Source organism: Pinus tabuliformis, chromosome X, assembly GCF_031772625.1.
Source record: "Pinus tabuliformis cultivar Carrire ecotype Pingquan chromosome X, CPIR1, whole genome shotgun sequence".
NCBI classification, from domain to species: domain Eukaryota; kingdom Viridiplantae; phylum Streptophyta; class Pinopsida; order Pinales; family Pinaceae; genus Pinus; species Pinus tabuliformis.
Window position 1 is genome coordinate 50,416,774 of NC_142308.1, and position 22,289 is coordinate 50,439,062.

Sequence of the window (22,289 nt, forward strand, 5' to 3'; positions counted from 1 at the left end):
AGAAATTGCAGAAATATGAACATGAAAATACTTTACAAGGCTAATACGAACAGGGGCCCTCCATTTATATTATCCACAGAAAACTCAGATGCTCTTAAGACTTCAAAACAGCGTTTCCATTACTTTATATGCAAAGATACATAATCCAAAAGTGCTGGAACAACTCTTATAAAAACAGAGTTTGAAAACGTGCCAAAATTCTCACAAATACATACACTACAGCATCTGAAAAGGTAACATCAGCGTACGCAGACGCAAGTATATATAGGCATCTGTAAGATGGCCTAATACGTAAACATAAAAACAGAAAATGAACTAACTGTCATGCGTATTAAAGGTGCAATTAACACGTCATAGGCTTCGTGGTCAAGCTGGAGGTCCTGGTCGATATGGGCAATGAATCTAACATTAGATCATGTCCCCCACGGCTTTCAAAACATGGACAGGTCACCTTTTCCACCGACGTGATCAAATAGCTTACGTATCCACGTTAAGCTGCCTTTATTTGACTGAAACTTGACCCCCTTTGACCGGAGGTACAAATGATGTGGCCGGCTGAACTGATGGCACAGGAACCTCGAGCATGTATATTCCAACATGCCCACGTGGCTCATTCTACAAAATAGCACGTGGAACTTTGAGAACAATAAAATGGCTGCGGGATCATCAGATGGCTGCGGAATCAGCAGATGGCTGCGGAATACCTGCAAGTATGTCAAAAACTAAACAAAACAATTACCCATTAGCAAAGCTCACTTGATCATGTTTAATGACAACTAATGTAATGATCTGGGTGGAAAATGAGGTAAAAGAGAGAGGAAAGTGATGAAAACAGTAGGTAATGATGGAGGATAAGGTGTAAAGTAGGGACTCTACAGTCATCTTTAGATCCTTTCCAAACTCACACATGCTAACCTTTCAATAATGCATCCTTGGCACATATGTTGAGGAAATGGTTGAGCTTGCAGTAATTTGAGAGGCTAGTTATGCATGTACCCTAGGCATTTGTCCATGTTCTTTCACTCATCTTCATCCACTTATCTTTTGTTGCCATCTTCTTAGCACAATCCTCTAGGTGGCATGCTTCACTAGATGTCCAATTACACCTTGGAATTAACCCTGATCACATTATGTTGCACTTTGATTAAGAATAAAGTGACTTGGAACTAGTGCACCTATTAGGTCCCTATAATACTAGTGTATCCCCCTTATTGTTTTGTTAGTGTAGTCCCCTATTGTTATTATTATGCCCATGTATCCCCCATATTGTTATTGTTGTGCCTCATAGAAGCCCAGTTTTGTTATTCTTTTTTCCTTACGTTATTATTGTTATGTAGGCTCTAATTATATTGTGACGACTCCTATATATACCAAGGAGGTCTTATCATTTGTATCATCTAAGAATTATTCATTTATGTGATGTAAAGGAGGCTGCCCCTTGAAGAGTCTACTTCTCAAGTCATTGATCTATTTTTTCTTCTATTATGTGAGTTGGTTGCATAACATTTGGTATCAGAGCTTTGGATTCTAGGGTTTCACTTCTTCAAACAGGTCATCTTGGCATTTTCTCTATAAATTTGTTTCTACGAGGCTTATGCATCTGAAATTGCGACCATGTGGAGCTGAAATCTTCGTGAACATCGTGTACAATCTTTAGATCTTGGTTCGCTATATTTCTGGAGATATGATCCGAGGAACTTAGGGTTTTTGCAGGCTCCATAATTCACCTCAAACACGTGACCAAGGAAAATATTCATAACTTTCTCTTTGAGCATCGGATTTGAATTTTGTAAAAAGTGACTGAAAGTGCACAAACTGTATTTTGTTGTGTATTATTTTCAGAGCTGAAGGTTGAAACAATGACATGTGGCATTCTATACAAGTTCGTTCTACTAAACCAGTCTATATTCAGGTCATCGTGGGAGATTGGGCATAACTCCTTGAAGACTCCAATCTCAGTCTGACTTGTGGGGTTGGAAAGAAGACTCAGAGGGCTACTACAGGACATAAGTTCAGACCTTGAAGATCTGAAATTACAGAGCTACAACAGATTCAATATCGAGTTCCTACAAAACACGAAAAATGTGTGTATTTTTTAAAAATTTGCATAAGTTTTGTTTGAAAAATCAGCTTGAAGTGTTTCAAGGGGCATAGTGAAGCATAAATATCATTGTTTGATTCCAAAATGACTCAAAGAAAGAAAATGGAAACACCTAGTAAGAAACCAGAAAGCTCTACTATGATCGATAAAGAAGAAGAGGAAATGCAGCATGATATATCAAAATTTCGAGACCAAGTTTAATGACTTCTACTCTTCTAGTTTCTGGGTTGGTATAGGAAGATCCAAAATTAAATATGTAATTGCTACTACTCTCTCGAGGAGTTGATTATAGTTTGCTACACTTAGAGGCCTTTGGAGGCTAGACATTGGATCTTTGACACATCTTATGCCCCTTTCGATTGAGGCATCTCACTTCCATGGAGCTCTCTTATTGGAGATTGTACACGTGTGGCTTGACTACCTTATTATTTTATGTATTGTTGGATAGTGGTTGGAGGATATTGTTTCTTTATTCCTTCCTAGGTTAGATCCAGGGTTATAACCTTAGATATTGCTATTTGATTCTAAATGAAGATGGAGCTCAAACCTATATTAGGGTTCACTCTCTTCATCATTTCTCATGGTTGGATTTTTGGAGTTTCCCCTCCTTAGAGCTTAATGTATTCATATTTCTTGGAGCATATGTGATGTGTAAGGGTTCTCTCTTTAATGTGTGGATAACCATTATGTTTCTTAAAGATTGAAGTGATGTGGATTGTTTTACATAGCAAAGGCTAGTGACTTGATCCATTTGAAGAGTACATTTACTACTTGGAAGGAGTCCAGTGTGGCAACACCTATTTTCTCCCTTTCTTAGTTTTGGGGTTGTTACTGTTCAATCTGTCATTTTGAAAATTTGAAAGTCCAAAACACCTAGATAATTGACTAGTGAAACTAGGCGGTTAGTCATTGTCACCTCACCAACTCCCTTTTACTCTTTAGGCTGGCTGTCCTCTGGCTCAATGGAGGCTTCCCGAATTGTGTTGACTGGGATTCTGAATTCTAGAGCAATGGGATGCAAAGGTGGTTTCAACTTTGGAGAGTAAATTCCAACCAAACACATTGTGAAAGTTGCAGAAATAAAAGTGGATGGTAGGACTAGAGATTAGTGCCTGGTCTATTAGGTGAATGGGGTCACAACAAAGGCATAAATGGGTGGCTGTTTTAAATATGAGAAATAGGTAATATGGCTGAAAAATACAAGCCAATAATACTTTTTCCTTGCTGTTCTGTATTGCAGAAATATGGCCATGAGTGTTAAACATGTAGGCAACACCCAATACTTTAGGAGACTACAGCTATCAAGAACCATGTATGGGGAATTTCAATCCATGAACATAGAAGCAAATGTATTCATAAGAAAAGTTCTAATGATAACATGACATGGAAGATGGGAATAGTACACCAACATCTAACTCCTGAAATATCAATCTAGTTATTTCAGCATCAAAGGGAAAAACAATAAGAAGATATATAAATATCCTCACCCACAAGAAATTGTTGGTTCTCCAAACGCATCCAAGAGATCTTCATTAAGATCCAAGGGAGAGAAGTCTTCCAACTCCAAGCATAGCAAAGAAATGGAGTTGCTCTTTAAATATAGCCTCTAGCTCAACCTTTGACAATAAAAACATATTTCCATTACCCTAGAAAGTGCTAGAAGTATACATGCCCCCAAAGATGAACCATGCATGAAAAGAGGGAGTGAGAATCCCTCATATGGTTAGATCATCCAATAATAAGATGTTTGACACACTATGACAATAAACCAAAACATAAAGACCTAAACAAAATAATCAAATGACCAAATTAAATGTGTTCTGTGAGCTAATAAAAGATGCATAGACCCTTAGCTCCACTTTGAAGGTAGAATAAATAAATAATGGGGGTGGCCCCAGCTAGCGCATATGCATGTAATGGTCGATGTGAAAAGGAAGCTATACAATTATATGTGGAAGTGACCCTACTTTTAGATGGAAAACAACTTATGGAAGAACGTTCCATGAAAGATGCCCCAAATGAAGGCACTTGACTTCATATTGTTAGAGGCCCACCACAATATAATTTGGCTTCATAAAATCAAAGGTAAATTGACTTACTTGTCCTGTCCTTGTGTTCTAATTCATGAGTTTATAAACATGGAAATCATGGAGAATGTGGGCATGTGACTTCATATGCATGGCCCCATCAATGTTCCTCTTGACATTGGACAATGCATGGGGGAATGAAAAAAATGTTTAGACTTTCCAAACCCAACACTCGGTATTCAGTTCCCAACAATTAATAAGTGGAACAAATACACGACCAGAATCCTAACACATAAAAAATATAGCAGAAGCAAAAAAACGTTACTCTATCTGAATCACACACACATAAATAGATTTTTGCCCAATCACCAATCCTTCATTAATAAATTAATCACGAAACTTACTTGTGCTCTTGTACTAGGGATAATGGTCCAACTGAGAAAATACAATACTGATCACCAACCTCACTGCACTCTCTCAGACCCAACAAACGCTCATTGAGAATTCTCTTGCAATCTTGTGTCGTTGTTGTGTCTGAGCCTCACTTTATAACTTTCCTAAGCTAAGATTGACGGCCAAAATTAGCTCATCAAGTTAATTGAATATAAGTGACATTACTTTAGTTAACTATCCTATCTTTAGCTTTCACTACTTTAACTCAAATTCAAGTCATAAATTTAGCTTGCCTTACATGCACATCTCATGCATGTCACATGCAACACATCAACATGTGTGCAACTCACTTGAAAACTTTGCATGTCACATGCAAGCTACTAAAGAGGCAAATCAAGGTCATTCTGGTAAAGACACAAGACTAGAAGTACCTTCTGAGCTACAAAGCTCAACACTCCCTCTTAGTGAGGGAGGTACTTCTACAAGAACCTCCTCCACTTGAATCTGTCTCCAAGCCCATCTTAATATGTATAACTGCTCCCTTTAACACTAAAGCCTGCCCTGATACCTTATCTGAAACCTGAGTTGAGAACCTGTCACATCCAACCATGCTCCTAGGATCTTGCTCCTGAGCATCCAAGCATGTCATATCATACCAACTGAGGCTCTTGGTAGTACCTGAAGAATCATTCTTCCTCGCCACTTGCTTCCTCTTCGCAATTGACACTAATCCTGTATCCAAGACCCCCTAAGATATACCCACAGGTTGTCCCAACAACTTGTATGACTGCTCCTGTTTGATGCCAAACACTACAACTGCATCCAAGGTCGCTCCCTCTGAATATAGAAGCACCCGCCCATCCCGGAACAAAAATGTATATCCAACGTCCCCCAACGCTGATCCTGAGAGCACATTTACCATCAACACTAGAACAAATAACATCCCTGTCACCTCTAGAAATCCTCTTGACTCTCGTTGGAATCTGACACATCCAATCTCCTTCATTGCATGGATGGTACTAGTCCCACTGAACACACTGCTGTTTGAGCCTATCTCTGAAGTACTGCAGAACACTGATCTCATTCTCGTCATGTGACTGGACACTTTACTGTCCGCTAGCCATAACCCATTGTACTCATACAAAACAATACTACTGTCAGTAACATAGGTAACTAGAGAAAATTCCTTCTTGAATTTCTCCCTAAAGTCATCAATCTCAATTGATGCTGATGTAGCCAATTGATCCTCATCCTTCTTCTTCTTGTGTGGACACGGGCTTGCATAATGACTAGTCTTGTGACACGTAAAGCACTTCACTTTTCTCATGTCCTTCACGGAAGCAGATCCCCCACTTCCCTTACTTTTTCCTTTTATAGCAAGAGCAAAATTCTCCTCATCATCCTTTCCATCATGTTAGCCTGCACTTTTGGAACGCCTCCTTGTCTCCTCCTGTACGAATTCATCCCACAATCTAATACAACTGGGTAGATTCTCCTTTGCGATGATCTTGTCAATAAAGGCATCCCACTTCAAAGGAAAGCCACTCAAGGCTGATCTGACCAACACTTCACTATTAATAGTTCGCCCCACTGCTACCAAATATCTTTAATCTGAGTGATCCTAATTAGGTATGATCCAATTGTGTCAGTTTTAGACATCTTGGCATTTGTCAATTTCTCCTTGAACACCATCTTCTTGTTTTGGTTTGTACTCTGGTACTACTTGGTTAAGGATGCCTATATCTCATAGGCATAATTCTTCCCCTCACATGAGGTATAACATGGTCTCTAATGGAGTCTAGGATTATGCTCTTGGCCTTCACGTTCTTATTAAACTCAACCAACTACATAGGATCTGCAGGAATTGGGACAATCTTTTCCACGATGTCCTACAACTCTTTCTCCTCAAATAATAGAACAATCTACTCCTTCCACAACCTAAAATTTCTTGGCCTGTCCAACTTGTCCTTGTAATGTAGCCTCGTATCCATCTCTGTCAAACTGACCAACAATTCATTTTTTCACCCTCTGCACGCTCTACGGGCCTGCTTCCTATTCCCTGGAAATTTCGTGTGCTATCCGGACACTAAAATAGTCTAGCAACGATTGTTTTTTTTAATTACCTTTGCTGACCAAAAAAATTTCAGCCCCTTGCAACAAATTCTCTGAGTTCATCTTGCTTTCGATCAATGGTAACTTATAAAATTAGGGTCGTTTTTACAATGGCAACACCGACTGCTTTCTATGTTCTGTTACCTGGCTCAACTCTGTATCGACTGACAAACCTTGATTGAATGTTGTCTGTGATTGTCGACTGAGTTTTGTTCACGCTGCCCAGCACACGATCCAGCGCCAAGTGCTATGTTTGTCCGTTGACCAAGCTCTTTTGCAAGTCTGGCTCCACCACTCGACTTTCATGACACTTTTCAACCTGGTGCACTTCCAGCTTAACCACGGCTATCACGTCTAGCGTGTACTGTCTCCTCTACGACCGAACTTTGCAGCGTCCTTCAATTTCTCAACTGGTTCTTGCCACTCGTGCTCCCTGTGGCCTTGCACAATTGTTGCAGCTGTCCTTCGACATCCCTCTATGATGTGTGTTCTCTGCTTATCTATGTTTGTCGAACGCATTTTTGTTTGTAGCCTGTTGGCGTTCCAGCTTCCAAACTCCGCTGCCTTGCCCCAAGACCTGCTCGACACCCTAATCGCTGGTCTCCTTGTCTCGCGGGCAATCGCTACAACGACTGATTCGACCAACTTGATTGGCAGTTGGTTGGCTGTCTGTTTGCCTCCCACCACTCCTGTGCCTTGGCTACTGTCAGCTGCTTCAGTGACTGGTGAGCCATCAGGCCTGTCGGCCACAACCACAATGGGCCTCATGCCCTTTTTTCTTCAAACTTTATTATTATTATTATTTTTTAAAATTTTGTTCTTTTTTTCAGGTATCCTTTTATCTTTGCATGAAAAAGAATTGCCCATAAAAAAATCTTCTTGGCCCCTTTTTAAAAAAACTCTTGTTGCCTTATTATTATTATTATTTTTTTTCATATGATCCTAGCCAACCTGGATTCGGTGATGTAACACAAACCCTGATCTGTAATTCTAAGATCGATTCAAAGTTTTAGCTCTGATATAATGTTAGACTTTCCGAACCCAACACCTGGTATTTGATTCCCAACAATTAATAAGCGAAATGAATACACAACCCGATCCCTAACACATAAAAAATTACTCGATTTGAATCGCACACACATAAATAGATTTATGCCCAATCACCAGTTCTTCATTTATAAATTAATCACAGAACGTACTTGGGCTTCTGTACCAGGGATAATGGCCCAACTGAGAAAATACAATACTGATCACCAGCCTCAATGCACTCTCTCGGACCTAGCACACGCTCATTGAAATGCTCTCAATCTTGTGCTAGTGTTGGTCTTAGCCTCATCACTTCGGCTCAATTTATAACTTTCCTAAGCTAGGATTGATGACCAAAATTAGCTCATCAAGTTAACTGAAGATAAGTGACATTACTTTAGTTAACTATCCTATGTTTAGCTTTCTCTTCTTTAACTCAAGCACAAGTCATAAATTTAGCTTGCCTTACATGCACATCTCATGCATGTCACATGCAACACATCAACATGTGTGCAACTCACTTGCACACTTTGCATGTGGCATGCAATCTCCTAATGATGCAAATCAAGGTCCTTCTAGTCAAGACACAAGACTAGAAGTACCTTATGAGCTACAAAGCTCAACAAAAAGTTGGCTCAATGATGGTTGACGGCTCCATGGTATTGATTTTATACAAGGCTGCTCCATAAAAATGTTTTATTTTGATTAAAATGCCACAATATTCATAGCATAGCCTCCTTTCAATCCAGTTCGTGGGCCATGATGAGAGACTCTGGATCATGTGAAGACGGCTTTACATAATTTGAAACTATATGCTTTATCTTCACAAGTTAATCATGCTAGCTATGACTCATGACACTTCTATTGTATTAACCCATCTTACGAATGGATAAAGGTTTCTAATAAAATATTGGTTTTTTACCTCCACATGTACCCTTTAAAGCACATGGAAAAAAATTCATATGGTTGTGGCTTCATATAATCTTTAATCAATTGTGCCTCCTATGGGATATCATGAGATCATAAGGTTGGCGGCTCCTTTCTTCTTGCTTTGGAATAAAAGCTCATGATGCAATACCCACCATGCTTGGCTCCTTTCTTCTTGCTTTGGAATAAAAGCTCATGATGCAATACCCACCATGCTCGCCCCTTCGCAATTACAATATTGCAATAGAATCATATGTTCCCTTTTATTATAAATGGACATATATACACGGTGAAACTTTTGATAAAGGGAAGGGGGTTTATACACTTTAATCCACTATGATATGGTTTCAAATGTCATGGGGTAAAATGGGTTTTTACCATAAACATTAAGAGCTGTGACCCCTTGTAAACTCCACTGTAAATAAAAGTCGATGTAAATAGATCATGAAATGTATGAGTGCCAAGCTAGGTTAACCATGAACAACATTATCCACCATAACACGATAAACCCAAAGGCTCCATCAACCAAGATATGTCATCACGAAGAAAAACCAATCCATGATAATCCATCACATGAGCTACCTCAAATCCCATGCTATAAGCTGCCTCAACCACCATCCCAACCTTTTGAAGGTTAGGGATCCAAAATTTCTTTTGATCAATGAGATTCTATATATAAACCCTCTCTATTGAGCATGAATGCTGAATGATGCAGTAAACAAGAGCAAAACAAGTACTATTAACCATAGTTTGTGGAATTCAACTGGAATAGCTTTGGGCTTGTAGTCTTTGTCTGCCTTCTGACATGGTGTCACCTGCCCTAGAGGTCTCTATTGAGTACCTTTTCTTCAATCCATTGCCTTTTGAATATACACTTGATTGATTAACAATCAATAGGGCCATGATAAGTGAGTTGGAACATGGGTATTTCTTTATCACACTTCGCTCTCTTGTTAAGTTGAAAGTTTAAATATGTAGGTTGAACAGACACGATACACAAAAAGTTGAGTTGCTCGTAGGTTTGAAAGCTTGTTCCAAGTTGTGTTTGAGTTTAAAACCTTAAAGAGATGTAATTTCGTTTGAGGGATTTTGAAACTTGCTTTAATTCTAATTGCTTAGAGTAAGTGCCATAAAGGCTCCACTATTGGTTATGAAGCTAAGAGATTGGAGTTTAACTTCAAAGTTATGTAATGAAAATTTTACTTTGAAGGGATGTGCATGTCTTTCGTCATTAGGGATTCATCATTATTTTAGAGAATATTTCTGTCACAACCAAATGGAAAAAAAACTCTGCAGTTGAAGGGGTTTTGGTTAAATATTTTTCTTTTGCTTAGTTTGGTATCAAAAATTGTAGTGTGTGTATATTGATGTCTTTAATATTTCTATTTTTATGCTTGCAGAGAAGGGGGTTGATAGATTCCTGGTCAAGGAAAGCTGACAATAAGGTGAAAAAAACAATAATTACCTTCAGATTATCTGATCATCACATGGCTGTGTAAGTTGTATTTACTGTTTTGAAAGCTTGTGTGTCCATGTTCCATAGTTCTTTCTACCAGTGGGCTGTTTTTGAGTTCATTGTTTGAAATGTTGTTCTCTCTTTCTCACGTAGTTTTTTCTACCAGTGGGCTGATTTTGAGTTCAACCTTTAAATTGTTGTTTGGTCTCTTGCTTTACTTTCCCATTAATCGTTGAGGGAAGCTTCTGAGGAGTTTTTAAAGTGCTAGTGATGCTGAAAGAAAATGTGTTTGCATGATTTACAGAGTTGTGTCAGCTCCTGGTAAGGTTTTAATAACAGGAGCTTATCTAATTCTGGAGAAGCCAAATCCAGGACTTGTGCTTACCACCACAGCTCGCTTCTATGCCATCGTGAAGCCACTGCGGACTAGCATAGATTCCAGTAGTTGGGCATGGGTACCTTTTTTTGACCCTTCCACTTTTCTTATACTACATATCATTTTCACTTCGTCAGTTATGAAAAATATGGAGCTTCCTTACTTTTTTTGTGAGATATAGCTATTTCCTACTGGGTTTTAAGATTTTAAATTTCCACAGCAAGGTAGAGATTGCTGAGGAAAGGAGAAACCCAATCACTCCAAAATTAGAATTAAGGATGATGTCAGTCAGCAGGATGGCATGACGTTGCAAATAGAAACACCACATTAAAAAATCTGTGATGTAGTTGTTAGAAAGTTCTTAATGATGAAAATTATGCAGGCAATTCTAAAATGTTTTCATATTTTGTTAAGATCTCAATTCGGAATTGACATTTTTTTGTGTGTACATTGTCATGTCAATGGTCAATATGAAAGATTGATCTACATCTTTGTTTATGAAAATTGGTTTCACTTTGTTCTTGGTTATATAGAAATTTAAGGAGTTATCCACATTTGAGTTCCAGTGTTACAGACTGAAAAAACTAGAGTTACAAGTGGCAAAGGGTGTCAATCCCAATGCAAAAACTAGAGTTACAAGTGTCATATCAGCTGAGATGACTGCTGTAGGTGGCAGCCTTGACTCATTGATTGTTCAACGCATATCTTTGTGACTGTTGTGTGTACTCTCTTTGAGGATCAACGTATACTTCTTAAGCACTACGTGGGAATTGAGTGGAGGCAATTGGGAGCAATATTTCACAAAACTTGCAGCCCCAAATTACCATGTAACAGTCCCAAAAGACCGTCCCTTCATTACCAGCATGGCACTCAAAAATCAGGTCCGTGTATGAGTTTAAACTGCTAATGAATTGCTTGCAAACGGGCAGCCAAGCATATTGTGCAACAAAAGATGAATTAACAAGTGGCAAAGGGTGTCAATCCCAATGCAAAAACTAGAGTTACAAGTGTCATATCAGCTGATATGACTGCTGTAGGTGGCCGCCTTGACTCATTGATTATTCAACGCATATCTTTGTGACTGTTGTGTGTACTCTCTTTGAGGATCAACGTATACTTCTTAAGCAGCACATGGGGATTGAGTGGAGGTAAGTGGGAGCAATATTCCACAAAACTTGCAGCCCCAAATTACCATGTAACATTCCCAAAAGACCGTCCCTTGATTACCAGCATGGCACTCAAAAATCAGGCCTGCGTATGAGTTTAAACTGCTGATATATTGCTTGTGAACTGGCATCCCAGCATATTGTGCAACAAATGAGTTCAGTGGGGGACAAGATCTGATGCATGTGGCAGTGCTGTCCCCAACTCATCTCTTAGCAAACTCGTGGTAGGGGAGGGACGCCATTACTTGTGCGCCCTCCTCTCCACTTGGCCTACGAGCACGTGGACACCACGCGACGTTGTACGACACGCGTCCAGCTTGGACTGCCACATGTTGTGCAGCGTGTCAGGCCATAAAACTGCGTTTTCCGACCTTCTGCCTGCTCATTTCTGCCTATTTGCCGCGATGTGTGGTTTCCTTGTGGGTTTTCTGTTCGGGTCCAGTGTTTGTTCGAAGCCCTCCGCCGACGATGGCGCGAGACGGCTCCATTACCTGCGCATGATGTCTGCCATGGTTGAGCTGATGTCCGCCATTGTTTGCTTGCACGAATCCATGGTTGGAACAGGGTTTCTGTTGTTCTTGTGGTTTTCCGCCTGCAATTGTTGTTCAGTCTGGACCGCCGGTGGTTTAGGGTTTCCTGGGTGGTTGTTTAATTTGCGCTATTTGTTGTTTGGGGAGGAGCCAATACCAATTTCAGCCAGTTCGAGGTCGAAGGTGGCATTTACAGGTAATTGCAGGTTTTGGTGGTTTTTGTGTGGTTTTTTTGGTTTTTTTTTCTCCATTTGCTAATTTCCCACTTGTTGCAAGTGTGGCAGGTGTGGCGAGCGCTGGAGAAGGTCCGCCGAAGGTGTGGCGAGCTCTAGACTTGGACATGGCTTCTATCCGGTAGGATTTTAATCCTACCAGCCATTTTTGATGTGTTTTTCAACACCTCACCTTGTTTATTGGAATTTTTGTTAAATTTGCAGACAGGTTTTGGGTTTTGTGAAATTTTTGTTAAATTTGCAGACAGGTTTTGGGTTTTGTAGGTTAGGGGTTTTGTTTTGAGGGTACCAACCATTTCTGATGTGTTTTTCAACACCTCACCTTGTTTATTGGAATTTTTGTTAAATTTGCAGATAGGTTTTGGGTTTTGTGGAATTTTTGTTAAATTTGTAGACAGGTTTTGGGTTTTGTAGGTTAGGGGTTTTGTTTTGAGGGTACCAACCATTTCTGATGTGTTTTTCAACACCTCACCTTGTGTTTTTCAACACCTCACCTTGTTTATTGGAATTTTTGTTAAATTTGTAGATAGGTTTTGGGTTTTGTTTTGAGGGTTTAGGGTTTTGCAGGTTAGGGTTTTATGGTTTTGTTTGCAGGGATAAAGTGCACTGGTTTATTAACCATTTCCTTACTGTTCTTTTTGGGTTGAACATTGTGAGATAAGGGCAATTGGTTGCCTTCTTAAAAGTTCTTATTTGTTGCGTAGAAACCAGTGAAACAGGGTTTGACACAGTGAAACCAAGTTCTTATTGCACGTGTTTAGAGACATTATTTTACCTTATTCTGTTATCTGAGAAAGGAAATGTAGGGTGCGCCACTGTGTTGGTTAGTGAGTTTTGGTTTTGAGCTATTGCTGTGTATTAACTTCTTTCTGTATTCAATAGAAGATGGATGTGTTTGAGAGTTAAGATATTTTACAACAATATGTGCTTGTAGGTAAGCTTACTTAGATCTAGGTTATTCTTTCAAAGTTGAAAAACTGCTTACAGTGGTCTGAAAATTAATATCCTTGAGCTGGTTTATTGAATCTTCCCTTTTGTTAAAGATAGAAGATGTTAATTGTTTCCAAATAATTCTATTTTTACCTGCAGTGCTGAGTACATTTCCAACTCTGACACTCTGACTAAGTTCACAAACACTGCAGACAAAAATATTTACTTGTTTTTTCCATTTCTTCATGTATTGTGACTGTTCGTATTGATTGATAGCCATCTCACAACAATGGACTGAGCATAATGAAGAAATTTATTGTTGGAAAGTGCACTGGTTTCTTAACCATTTCCTTACTGTTCTTTTTGGGTTGAACATTGTGAGATAAGGGCAATTGGTTGCCTTCTTAAAAGTTCTTATTTGTTGCGTAGACAATATTCTTGTCTGGATGGCATAGCAATGTTGCAGATTCATATAGCAATGAGATGCTTTAAATGTGTGTCTTGGGTTTTGTGCAACAATCCTTGCATAGAGATGGCACATTACTAATCTGCAGTGTAAGGGAGGTGCAATTATGTAGGAGTGTAGAGGGTGCATACTTGTGTTAACATGCATATGCGAATCTTAGTATCTTTCGTGTGTTTCCACCTTCAGTTAATTCCATTCTGCAGGTTGTTCAGATTTAGCAATTCCGGTTTGTCTTTTGTTACTGTTCAGTTTGGCTTTAAGTTTAGTTCAGTTTTGAGGGTGCATGCATGGTCCGTTTTTCAAATAGCGTACATCCTTAGGCTGTCCAAGGTGCTTTTATGGGAGTTGTCTATTTCTGGATGAGAGCTTAGTTCTATAGGAGGCACCAGCAGATTTGCCTGATGTGTAGTTATCCATGGAGCTAGGGTGTACTAGGTGTTCTGAGTAGGGTTAGGGTTTGACACAGTGAAACCAAGTTCTTATTGCACGTGTTTAGAGACATTATTTTACCTTATTCTGTTATCTGAGAAAGGAAATGTAGGGTGCGCCACTGTGTTGGTTAGTGAGTTTTGGTTTTGAGCTATTGCTGTGTATTAACTTCTTTCTGTATTCAATAGAAGATGGATGTGTTTGAGAGTTAAGATATTTTACAGAAGTATGTGCTTGTAGGTAAGCTTACTTAGATCTAGGTTATTCTTTCAAAGTTGAAAAACTGCTTACAGTGGCCTGCTTTCTATGATCCTTGTTGACTGCAATGAATAATTAGATCTGAAGCATATTGCTACTGTGACTTAATAAATACCATAAGACAATAATAATAAGCCTAAGACCATTTCACATTGACCATAAGAGGCTAATAAAGTCATATGTTTTTCTATTGGTGACTTTCCAAGTGTTTTTCTAAGGTCTGGTATATGTTTTCTGATATCTGAAATATGCTTTTCGAGATCTGGTGTACTTGTTTCAGTAGGAAGAAATCAATTTGCTAAGGTTTAATATCCATAAGAAATCACTTATCAGTCTTGGGAGCATCACTTTGAAGCTAATGGTGAAGTATTAAGTGATTTATTTTGTGAAATATTGTTCATCTTTGCAGTGGAAAAAGAAGCCCCAAGACATAATATGAATTGACATAACAATTTCAAAAAGGGAATAAGTATCTATGTTATCATTGTAGCATCTTTTGTGGACTGATATCATCTCTCTTAAATATTTCAGAGGTTGGTGTATTTTTTGAGCCATTGGTTTCAGGTCTAACTATTATGTTTGCATCCATTGGGTGGCAGACTTCATTGGTTTCTCTTTTTGTCTTTCTAGGTACTAGCATTTCTTCCACTGTAATAAATAGTCTTTCAATGTTAATAATCAATTTTTTATAAACATTTGTGCTTAGCTCGCAAATAAAACTGCTTTACAACCAACCAAGCTGCTGTTGGCTTTTCAATGTAGTGAATGCATAGAACCATAATGTTGTTAGTGTTTCAAAGCAATAAAACAACCTAGGTTGTAAGCCAGAATGTTTCTGTGACAAGAAAAAGACACAATCCATCCAAAATCCACATCATAATGTGGTTACAACCAAAAACATATGACACCCCTATTCTTTAGGATCCTGAGAATCTTGTAAGATTTCTACATTATAATAGACTATAGCTGTTCCTTCTAAAATGGATTTTGGCTACAATGTATCACACATTATGAAATAAAACAACCTAGGTTGTAAGCCAAAATGTTTCTGTGACAAGAAAAAGATACAATCCATCCAAAATCCACATCATAATGTGGTTACAACCAAAAACATATGACACCCCTATTCTTTATGGCCCTGAGAATCTTGAGTGCCAAAACTCCCCGAGTTACCTTCTTGAGCCAGGTAGGTTGGCCTACCTGTCAAGGGTTGATTAGGAAATGGTTGATTGCTGCCATATGATTGACTCCAATTTGCAGCTTCCAACCATGGAGGTATTGAGTACCCATACCTCACATTTGCACTACTGACCCCTGCATTAAGTGGAGGTGTGTAATGAGCATACATAGAATTGACACCAACTCTGGTAGGAATAAGGCAAGTGGGTAAACCCTCAGTTTGATAGTGAGGCACTTGAATGTTTATGAGATCTTGGAATAATGGTGTATTATCTGCAATGGAGTCCAATGAGTTTGAAATAATCCTGGTTTCATCAACTATTCTTGTATCATTGTCAACCATATTGATCATCCCTTGTTCCTTTTCAAGCATTTGTTGTGCCTTTCGTTTTTCCTTTTCCTGTCTTGCCATTTGCTTTTGTTGGTCCTTAACTTGCCTTGCTTTATCTCTTTCAATCCTTTCATCTGCTCGACGTTGTGCTGCAACAATCCTTGCTGCCTTCTTCTCCTTGACTAGATCCTTCTTTTTCTGTTTTAATTCTTGCATTTCAAATTTCTTTTTTTTTTCAGACTCAACTAACAGGTTTATATAGTCCTCTGAGGTGAGTAACTGTGAGCTTCGGCCCAGACGAAGACTACCTGGTGCACCTTGCTTTTTTTTCATTGATACTCTCTCTACTAGTAGCTTTAGGAACCGTCCAAGTGTCTTCTCCTCCCCTCCCGCCTGCATGTCATTGCTTGGTACTTCCCTTTCAGTATCTGTTGGAACTGATTGAACTATATCATTATCTTCATTGCCTCATTATGTCCTTCATCTTCTTCCGTTGATCTATTGTCCACAAAAAAATGAACAATTTCACTGTTCAATTCTGCTGGTTGTGAGGGCATGTTCATGCTTTCTTCATTGGTTGCTGAGACACTATGTGCATTCATATTGATCATTGCTTCTTCTAGCCATGAAGTTGGGGTTACCTGGCTTGGCAATGTTAATTGGTCATTGTCAACTGCATGTTCAACAATATCATTAACAATATCAGCAACAGGAATTTCATGTTCTTGAGTTGGTGGAACGATCTCCATGTTACTGCGAATTTGTTCGTTGTTATATTGTGTTTCACATACTGTTTCATCATCTTCAGCATATAAGTGTCCTTGAGACAGGGAAATCATATTACCAGCTGCAACAACATCATCTTGGTCATCTACTTCTTGCACTTCAACACCTGTTTGGGCATTCCCTTCTTCCTGACCATCCACATGAAACGCTTGGCTACAACCAGTATCATGCATAAGAGCATCATAGTTCAGTGGCCAGATTCCTGTCCTCCTAAAGCCAACCTTGATATTTGATGGTGTCAAAGCCTTTTTAAAAGCTTTACTTGCAAGCTCTGCTAGCTCAAACCTTTTCACCTCAACCCCTGGATTCTTTGCCATCCATGCAGCGCGCTTCGACCTGAAATAGTTCTTGAAAGGGCCAAACACACTAACATCAAGGGGTTGCAGTCTGTGAGTGGTATGAGCTGGCAATGTCAACAGGTCGATGCCTAAATTGTTTGCTTCCTCAATTGTTTGTACAACCATGTGGCTCCCATGGCCATCTGATATCAAAAGGTGTCTGTTATTAGGCGAGACGCCACCTGGTATTGATCCAGCAAAGTGAAAAAGCCAACTTAGGAACAGTTCTTTAGTCATCCATGCATGGGGATGTGCAGTCATGCATGCACCTGGTTCACAGTTCTGTATATAGTTTTTCAGTTGATTTTACCTTTGAATAGATAAAATCCTGGGATTGAAGTACCAATTGCATTGACACAACATAAAATAGTTATCCACTCCCTGCTCTTGGGCAAAATCTTTAGCATATTTCGGCTCCCTCTCTTGGAAATTACCCGCATGCCACAATTCCTCCCTGCCTGTAAACCTATTTCATCACAGTTCCATATATGGTCTGCTCCATAAGAATGTTTATCGTAAGCACTAGAAAGTGTGTCATAGAACTTTTGCACAACTGCAGGGTGCAAATTTAATGCTTTGTCTCTGTCAAGGCCCTCAACAGTACGCAATACAAGTTCTGGATGCCTTTTTTTAAACCCAAACCACCATGATTTACCAGGAAACCCATCTTTGAATGGGTTTGGCCTCCCTTGACAGATTTGAGCAATTGTTGATTTGAGTTGTATCAACTCTAGCCCATGTCCTAGTTGGGCCATCTCTTTACACCACTCAACCACCTCGGCTTCCTCCTCCTCAGTCATAACTGTAAGAGGCCCTCTACGTTTTGTATGAGTCAGTCCATTTATCCAATAATGTATTGATGAGGGAGGAATACCATGTTTTTTTGCTGATGCCCGAACTGAGTATCCATGAAACTCTATGTCGTCAATTGCAACTAACATTTGTTCTTTTGTCCATCCTCTTATAGCACTGATCTTTTTGGTTGAGCTTGCCCCTTGGACTGTTGTTGATGGTGGTTCTGTGGCTGATGGTGTGTTAATATCAGTTGCTGTCACATGGTCATCCTCAACAATGTTCCCTGGTGCATTGTTGGCATTGACATCAGCTGGCCTGTCATCATCAGATGATGTGCATCGCAGCTGCGCACCCCTTGTCACTCTCCTGCCACTTCTCCTTGTACGATCAGAGTAACTTCCTTTTGCCACAGATGCAACAACCTGTAAAATTATTGCATGCATTTAGACATTAGAATATTTGTAAATTATGCTTTATTACTTCTGCAAAAATACTTTTCCTTTATTACAGGAAATTATCAACATGTATGTTACAGGAAATTGAATTGCATTACTTATGTTACAGGAAATCGAATTGCATTACTTCATAGTCTCTCATTGCAAATTACTTCGTAGTCTCTCAATCAGTGTTTTACAACTCGGCCGAGTTGAAACCGAAACGGCCGTTTCGGACCGAGTCACTAGCCAAAACATTGACCCGGCCAGCAACCCGGCTCGGCTGACCGAGTCAGCTATGACTCGGCCGAGTCATAGCTGACTCGGTCAACCCGGCTGGGTCCGTATTGACTCAGCCGAGTCATGAAAAGGACGGCTGGGCAGCGTTTTTTATAAAAAAAATTCATTTTTTTGCTGATATTTGGTAAAGTTAAGTAGGGTTTGTGGATTCCAAAGGGTAATGGTAGATTGTTAAATGCTTTTGGGGTCCATTTCCCCCTCCCAAACTCTATTTAAGACAGCCAAATGCTCTCATTTCACTCACAGCAGTCTTATGCATTTGAGTGAGAGTCTTCTTTGAGAGTTAGTGAGCAGTTCTTGAGCTTGTTTTGGAGCAGCAGTGAGGAGTCTTGGAGGAGCATTGTAGCTGGAGTGAGGAGCTTCTTGGGCAGCCATTTGGAGCAGCATTGAGGAGCTGATTCTTGGAGCAAGCTTGAGGAGGCAGTTTGTGCCTGGAGGTATTTTTTTCCACCTCTATAAATCTGTTTTTACTTAGTAAATTTTAGGTGCATATCAAGATAGCTTAGAGAGTGTTTTTAGTCAAATAAATGAAAATTGAATCAATTTTTTTTTTTTTTTTTTCATTTTCAGATTGTTTTCCTAGTCAAAAAATGGCACCTAGAGCAAAAGATCCTGCTTGGGCATATGTTGAAATGGTTGATAGTGAGATGTGTTGCAAGTTTTGCCATAGGAAAATTAAGTCAGGTCCTGGGGGGATTCATAGGCTGAAACAACACTTGGCAGGGATTAAAGGCAATATTACTCCATGTCCCTCTGATCAAATTGGGGAGATTAGAAAGAATTTGTTGGAAAGCTTTGAAAAATTTAAAGAAGAAAAGACTAGGCAAAAAGAGATACAGGCTGAAATTGGGAGGAAGAGGGAGATACAAAGAATGATGGCTGCCAACCCCCACTATGAGTTTGAGGGTTCTTCCTCTATCCCTCAAACTGATGCATCAAACCCTTTCCGTTATGTTCCTCCCTCTTTTGCTTCTGTTCAAGATAAGGGAAAGGGTAGAATGAAGGGTGATGGGACTATCAAAAGTTTTTTCACTCACTCAGGCTCCTCTCCATCAGATGCACATGGTCCTGAAGTTAGTATTAGTAAAGGTCTTGCTCAGTCCACTTTAGATGACCATTGGAAGAAAGAATTGAGGGAGACTGCTTGTGACTACATAGCTAGATGGTGGTATGATGCTGATATCCCCTTTAATGCTGCTCGTTCACCATATTATGAGCCTATGTTTGAGGCCATACATGCTGCTGGAAAAGGCTTCAAAGGCCCTACTATGCAAGAGCTAAGGGGGTTTCGTTTGCAGAAAGAAATTAAATCAATTAATGAGTATTTGCAAGATTTCAAGGAATCATGGGCAAGAACAGGGTGTACCATCATGTCAGATGGATGGACTGATCAAAGAAACCGTACCATCATAAACTTTCTTGTCTTCTGCCCACAGGGAACCATGTTTTTAAAATCAGTTGATGCATCTGATAAGGTAAAAGATGGCCACTTGTTGTTTCAGCTATTGGATGAGGTTATTCAGGATGTGGGGGTGGCTAATGTTGTTCAAATCATCACAGACAATGCCTCTAACTATGTTCTTGCTGGTAGACTGTTAGAGGAAAAACACAAGACCATCTTTTGGACCCCATGCGCTGCACATTGCATAGACCTCATGCTTGAGGATATTGGAAAATTAGATTGGGTCAGAAACACTGTAGATAATGCCAAAAGCATAACAAAATTTATCTACAATCATACACTGGTTTTGAGTCTCATGAGGAAACACACTGGAGGCAAGGATATTATTAGGCCTGCCATCACTAGATTTGCTACACATTTTTTGACATTGCAATCTATGCTTTCCCAACATAGAAACTTGCAAAAGATGTTTTCCAGTGATGACTGGAATCAAAGCAGTTGGTATAACAAACCAGAAGGCAGAGAATTGAAAAGGAAAGTCCATGATGAAACTTTTTGGAGAAAGGCAGCAGAGATTGTGAAGCTTGCTGAGCCACTAGTTAAGGTGTTGCGGTTGGTGGATGGGGAAAGGTTGGCTATGGGCTTCATTTATGAGGCTATGGATCAAGCAAAGGAGCAAATAAAGACAGCATACAAGGATAGAGTGGCAAAGTATGGGCCCATTTGGGCAATCATTGATGAAAGATGGAACAATCAACTCCATCGCCCTATACATGCAGCTGGGTATTTTTTGAACCCACGGTATCATTATAAAGCTAAGGAGTCAGGAGCTTTGAGGGGGGAGGTCAGAGATGGACTGGTTGATTGCATTGAGCGCATGGTCCCATCGGAGTCTGATCAGCTGCTGATACATCAGCAGGTCACATCCTTCAGCAATGCAACAGGTACCTTTGGGAAGAACCTAGCAAAGATTGCAAGAGAAGCAGATGAGCCAGGTAAACAAAATTTTCAATTTTCAATTTCTTAATGGTTTTACTTTTTTTATTAAAGTTTGTTAAATCATTTATAATTTGAAAGTTAGATATAATTTGTAATTTTGTTGAGCTTCAGCCTTCATCTAACTCATAATTCATTACACTCCTATGTTTTTTGCAGCACAATGGTGGGAGGCCTTTGGTGGCCAGTGCCCTGAATTGCAAAGGTTTGCAATTCATATTTTGAGTCAAACTTGCAGTGCATCTGGGTGTGAGCGCAATTGGTCTGTCTTTGAGAGGATTCACACAAAGAAGAGAAACCGTTTGGAGCAAAAACGGTTGAATGATCTAGTTTTTGTCCAATACAACCTTCGGCTCAGACGGAACCAATTGCTGAACAAAAGACCTGATTCAGATCCCATTGTGTTGGAAGACATTGATCCAACATCAGATTGGGTAGTGGAGAGTCGTCTACCAGAGTTTGATCCTGATGAGGATCTTGAGATTGATCAACTTGATGTTGAACATCCACTGCAGTCTGTTCAGTTGAATGCAGATCCCGATCCACCAGCCTCAGTCTCACAGCCAGCTAGTAGGACTCCAGTTGTAGGTGCTTCGCCTTCCTCTGCTCAGCCACGACAGAAGCGCAGCCGCATTTGTACTCTATCTCAGCTTGCATCTGCTGCACAGCCTAGTGGTACTGGCACCACTTCTACAGTTGCAGTTGGAGACGATGATGATGAGGAGGAGCCATGGGGCCCCTTGTCTGACTCTGATGATGATGATCCAGAGATTGGTCGAGATGATCTTGGCTCCTCTGGCAGTAGCTACTAGCCTCCTTGGTTATTTGTATTTTGTTTTGACTCTTGAGTCTTTGATCATGTATGACAGACTACAGTTGACTATGTATTTACTATTGCCATTGGGTACCACCGTACCATTTTGATATAATGGATTGGTTCATGAGCCTACTTTGATCATATGTTGTCTTCCATGTATATTATAATGTTGTGTGTTTGGAAATTTGAATGAAAATCTTTAAAATTATGTTTAAAATATTTAAAATTATGTTTTTTTATAAAAAAAATAAATATTTAATGTATTTTTTACAACGACCGAGTCATTGAAATCGAGCCGGCCGAGTCATTACCGAGTCGGAGTCCGAGTCGGAGTCGATCCTCGGCCGAGTTGTAAAACATTGCTCTCAATTGCCTGCCTGTTCATCAGTTTAGCAACTTTAATATGGATTCAAGTAGGATTCTATGATAGTTGTTTCAAATATCATTTTCCATTTTTTTCGCTGTTTGGCATTGCCAAAAA

At 39.6% G+C, this 22,289-nt stretch overlaps 1 protein-coding gene across 3 annotated transcripts in view; it reads left to right on the top strand.

Moving 5' to 3' along the window:
* LOC149138279 (phosphomevalonate kinase, peroxisomal-like) overlaps positions 1-22,289 on the top strand; it is a 278,660-nt gene that overhangs the window by 23,985 nt on the left and 232,386 nt on the right. For 2 of the 3 annotated variants that reach the window (XM_089452942.1, XM_089452941.1), the window contains 2 exons: positions 9,987-10,081; positions 10,347-10,497. In XM_089452942.1, the coding sequence (XP_089309068.1) occupies positions 10,074-10,081; positions 10,347-10,497 (159 nt within the window). In that variant the 5' untranslated portion in view covers positions 9,987-10,073. Of the gene's footprint in view, positions 1-1,912; positions 2,085-9,986; positions 10,082-10,346; positions 10,498-22,289 lie in introns of all 3 variants that reach the window. The other variant, XM_089452943.1, reaches the window with a different exon arrangement.